The sequence below is a fragment of the Octodon degus genome, unplaced genomic scaffold, assembly GCF_000260255.1.
Source record: "Octodon degus isolate 3935 unplaced genomic scaffold, OctDeg1.0 scaffold00037, whole genome shotgun sequence".
Classification (NCBI taxonomy): Eukaryota; Metazoa; Chordata; class Mammalia; order Rodentia; family Octodontidae; genus Octodon; species Octodon degus.
This window is the reverse complement of record NW_004524613.1, coordinates 6,672,454-6,677,378: the sequence shown is the minus strand read 5'-3', so window position 1 is coordinate 6,677,378 and position 4,925 is coordinate 6,672,454. Positions and strand designations below refer to the sequence as shown.

The 4,925-nt window shown below is 42.8% G+C and overlaps 1 protein-coding gene across 1 annotated transcript in view; it reads right to left on the bottom strand.

Annotated features, from left to right (window-relative positions):
• The window catches only part of Cnbd2 (cyclic nucleotide binding domain containing 2), a 78,326-nt gene that overhangs the window by 3,794 nt on the left and 69,607 nt on the right, over positions 1–4,925 (bottom strand). The window contains 1 exon segment of the mRNA XM_004630989.3: positions 2,852–3,015. Within this exon segment, the coding sequence (XP_004631046.3) occupies positions 2,852–3,015 (164 nt within the window).

Genomic DNA, 4,925 nt, shown 5'->3' with positions numbered 1-4,925 from the left:
GTTCTTATACTAGGGAAACTATACGATATTTATACATGTGTTCAAGTGGCATCCACTTCAATATAAAGGCTTCGAGATTATCATTCTTTATAGCTGAGTAATATTTCATTGTGTAAAACTACCACATCTTTTTCAACCATTCCTCAGGTGATGGGCATCTTGGTTGTTTCCAAGATTTGGCTATCACAAATTGTGCTGCTATAAGCATAGGCACACATACACAAGTACGTTTATATGAAATGTCTAGAACAGAACAATCTATGGAGACAGACAGCAGGTTGGTGGCTGCCCTGGGCTGGCTGGGGTGCCTGGCCAGATGCTGAATCTTTCCTCACTGCATAGGACGGAGTAGTGGGATGGACTCACTTCCCATGGGCTTACTTCCTGCTGAGACCACAGCAAGTGAAGGGTTTATTAAACTCCACTGATTTGCCTATAACTCTATAACTTTGCATGTAATTCTTTGCCTATAACTCTACTTTGCCTATAATTTTCTAACAGTTCAGAATGTTCTTTCATCTAGATTATACTGACTAGGACAAAGTCAACTGTGACCCATACAAATCAACCTGTGTAAAAAACTCCTAAAGGTCAGAACAGGCTACAAGCCAGTCCTCTTAGTTTCCGTGATGTGCTAAAGCCAGCTCTCTTAGGAGTATACCTAGGAAGATACCTAATTGTGTGCATATCTCCTCGATTCTATGTTAAAGGACATCAGGAGGTAGTTTGAAATTGGCCATGAGGGGCATATTCACACCACAGACATCAGCCAAAAATTGCCGGTCATGGTTTTCCTCTCACTTCCTGGAGAGCTGGTTGCCCAATACTTTCTGGCATACCATGGGATAGCCTCCACTTAATGTTTCTTCTTAAATAATAAATAACATTATCTAACTTTGGCCTAGTATTTACCATGTTTCCTGCCTATTTTAGCAGCTTAGAAAACCGTGAGTAAAACGCTTAATGAAGACAGAATTCCTGCTGTCAGCATTATGAATGACTATGGCGCAGTGCTGACTGGGCTGTGCAGGCACCAGGCACACAGACGTCTGTGTACTCATCTCTGAGCCTTTTTGGAATTTCAGTTCCATAACCAATGACATCAGCCAGCGTCAGGCATCGTGTGAGGGCTGAGGCTCCTCAGTTTCATTTTCTTTTCTTTATTTCTTTTAAGGTAACAATGTTTTATTAAAGATAGGAAAAGAAACAGGCTCTGCAGAATAAATTTGGTTAAAGTAAAAGGAAAAGAAGTACAGGCTACCTTGTGAGAGTGGATTATCATGCGAAAGGAGACAGTGGCAGTCTCCAGTTTCTTTATCAGGTCAGTCTGAATAGCCATTTTTAATTCTGGCAGTACAGGAAGCAGAGAAATATGGCACCTCTCAACCAGAGGAAACCATCAGTAAATTTCCATTGGTTTGGCCATAGCTACATATTGCCTGTTCTTTAAAATACTTGTGGGGCCAGGGAGATGGCTCAGTAGAATAAGTGCTTGCCTGGCAAGTGCAAGGGCCTGAGTTTAATCCCCGGTTCCACAAAAAGTAATTAACTAATTAATTAAAATAAAATAAAATACTTGTGATTCTTCTTAACTCTACTAAGTTTCTTTTATTCAAAAATTACTTTAGTTCTCAGGCGATAAGATCTGTCCAATCCTGGGTTTAGTAAGCTCAAAACTAAAAATGCTAATCCACGTACAACCTAAAAATCATCTTACAGGGGCTGGTGAGATGGCTCAGTGGTCTAAAGCACCTACTGAGAACAAGCTTAGCAAAGCACAGGGACCGCGGTTCAATCCCCCAGCCCCACATGCCAGCCAGCCCCGCCCCCAGGTGGGCTGAGCTGGCCACACACACACACACACACACACACAAATAAATAAAAAATTTTTTAAAAAATCATCTTACAAACCTGCTATAGAATATGCTCTACAGGGCTGGTGAGATGGCTCAGTGGTCTAAAGCACCTACCTAGAACAACCTAAGCTAAAGCACAGAGACCGCGGTTCAATTCCCCAGCACCATATGCCAGCCAGCCCCGCCCCCTGGTGGGCTGAGCTGGCCACACACACACACACACACACACACACACATAAATAAATAAAATTAAAAAAAAAAAAGAATATGCTCTACACTTTGAGAAACACTCATCTAGTCAGTTTTTCTTGTTTTGCTGACTGAATTCTAAAGCCTCAGGGAAGGGAATGATTTGTCTAGGGTCGTAGCTCTCACACCAAATTCTTTCACATGTTTATTGGACATGGTTGTAAGAATCTACAGATCTGCATAGCTCCACATCTCCTCTTTCTTTACTACTAGAATCACTTGCTTCCACCCCTGCTGGAAAAACCAAGTAAGTGTGTGTACGTGTACTACAAAGGCATCCTCATAACACTGCCTTTTTTCAGGTATCACTATCCTGTCCATTTTACCCTCCTATTATAAAGCCATTACATTTATCACATTTTAATAAAAGTTATATTCTGGCAAGAGAATACACCACAATTGTCTAAACTATGCCTTTAGTGTGACATATATGGGTGGTGGCTATTAATTTCCTATTATGAATATGACTGCTATGAACAGTTTAATATATGGAGTTTTCCCCATATTTTGACTTTCTAAAGACAAATTCACAGGCGGATCATTGCTTCAATAGGGCTGGTTTTGTATCCCTTGAACCATAATGCTAAAATTATCAAAAGGAGTGAGCCAAGTTAGTGTATCAACTACCAGCTTCATTTCACCCTTGTCAGTATTCAGAATTATTTTCTTTCTCCTTTCCTCTTTTCTTTCCTTCCTTCTTTCCTTTCCTTCACAAAAATAACAGTTAAAATTGGTTCAGCACTGACCTGGGGTAGTCAATATCCAATGTTGTCATTTTTTTTCTTGTCTCATCATCAAGCAATTCAAGAAATTTTTCTCTCCTTAAGTGTATCAACTCAACTCCCAGGCTCACCAGCATAAAGGACCGCGTGTCACGTTCGTTCTCTGGGACGAAGGCCTGGTGAAGGCCCTGGGGAGAAGGCAGAGAAAACTTCAGAGATCAACCAGCGCTAGCAGTGGACTTTCTAGATGGGAGAAATAAGACCTCAGATGGAAGATGAAACCCTCTTGAGGTCATGAGCATGTGATAGGGCACAGCCACCCAGGGCTCCTTCTGCTACATGACATCATAGTCCTCAGAGGCCCAGGATCAGGACAGCCCTAAGCACTTCCTCCGAGGTCTCAATCTGCAGATGCCTCTGTCCCCAAAACTTCACACACACGGCTACTCTTGAGCTTGTTTCATGTCCAACTTCAATTCACCTTTTTTGTTTGTTGTCCTTTTCTTTTCTTTTAAGACAGGGTCTTGCTATATTGCTCAGGCTGTTTTTTTTTTGTTTTGTTTTGTTTTGTTTGTTTGTTTTTAATGTATTTGGTACAAGGTCTCACTACGCAGCTTGGATTTATAAGGATCCTCCTGTTTTCAGTCTGTCCAGCGCTGAGATTACAGGCGTGCACCACCATGTCTGGTCTTGGCGGCCCACTCAACACACCCAGGGGTGAGGCCAGTGCTGCATGTGGTGACAGGGATTGTATCCTGGTCCCGGCACTTGCCTAAGCAGCCACTTAGTCTGTTGAGCTATCTCACTGGTCCAGCTCAGGCTGGTCTTAAACTCCTGGCCTCAAGTGATCTTCCTGTTTCAGCCTCCCAACTAACTGGGATTACAGATACACGGTTCTGTGGATAGCCCTCAGTTCTTTTTCCCAAGTAAACCTGTTTTCCCTTCAAGCTTTACCACAAAACCAGCCACCCTTTTCTATTTTTTTTTTTTTTCCGGAACTGGGGATTGAACTCAGACTCTTGTGCTTGCCAGGGAAGCGCTTATTCCACTGAGCCATCTCCCCGGCCCTGGCCACCCTTTTCTAGACCTCCCCTTTTCAGCTGCCCCCATCATAATAACCCCGTCCTTTTTATAAATCCCAATCTTCTCTTCATCCTTCACAGATGTTAGGGACCTCTGCCTTTTTCTCCACAGCTCATGTCATACCTCCTGATCTTTGGCTTAACTCGTACTCAGTAATATCTAGCAGTGAGATTATGGCTCATAGCTCCATGTCCCTCTAAGTCTCATGTGTTCATAGGTGGAACTTTTGGCAGATGACTGGATAGTGGAAGTGGGATACCCATCCCTCAGTTAGTCACTGTTGAGTTTATAGCTAAATGTGTGGTTGGGAGGTGACGCCTGGTTGGAGGAGGTGGGTCATCCTGGTGCAGCCTGGAAGGGCCTATCCCTTCCCTCTCTGCTTCCCACTGCCATATCTGAGCAACCCTCCTCTGCCCTGTCTTGGTGCTAGCCAACCACAGCCTGAAACCTCTATCAACTATGAGCCAAAATAAACCTTTACTCTTTTAAATTGTGGGTTTTGGGTATTATGTCTCACTGATAACAAAGTAACTAATGCAGAGAGGCATTTCTGGCTACTTTACAGAAAGTGTAAACCCTTTTTAAAGGAAGCACCCTACAATGGGAACCCTTACAGCTGAATTCCCAGTGTAGTGCCCCTTTCCAGCCACTCAGGCAAAAGGAGCAGGGGGAGTGTGGCCACACAGCCTCCAGTGCTTAGCTACCTTGGGCTCCAGAAGAAAAGGGACCTCCAACCAGGGACTTTCTTATGGAGGCCATTTGGGATTGAGAATAACCCTGCTTTTGGAGCACACATCTCAATTTTCACTTGCTATGTGACTTTAGACTGTGGTTTGTTTACCTACAAAATGATAAGTGAGAGTATCTGTCCTCTTCGAAAGATTCTGACTTTGAAAGACGCTGTAAAGTGGGGTCTGGACATGAGAAGCATAGAATTCTTTATCCTATTTTTTAAAATATAATCTAATTTTTAAATGTTTTTTATCATATTCTGTAGGGACTTAAAGTTCAACAT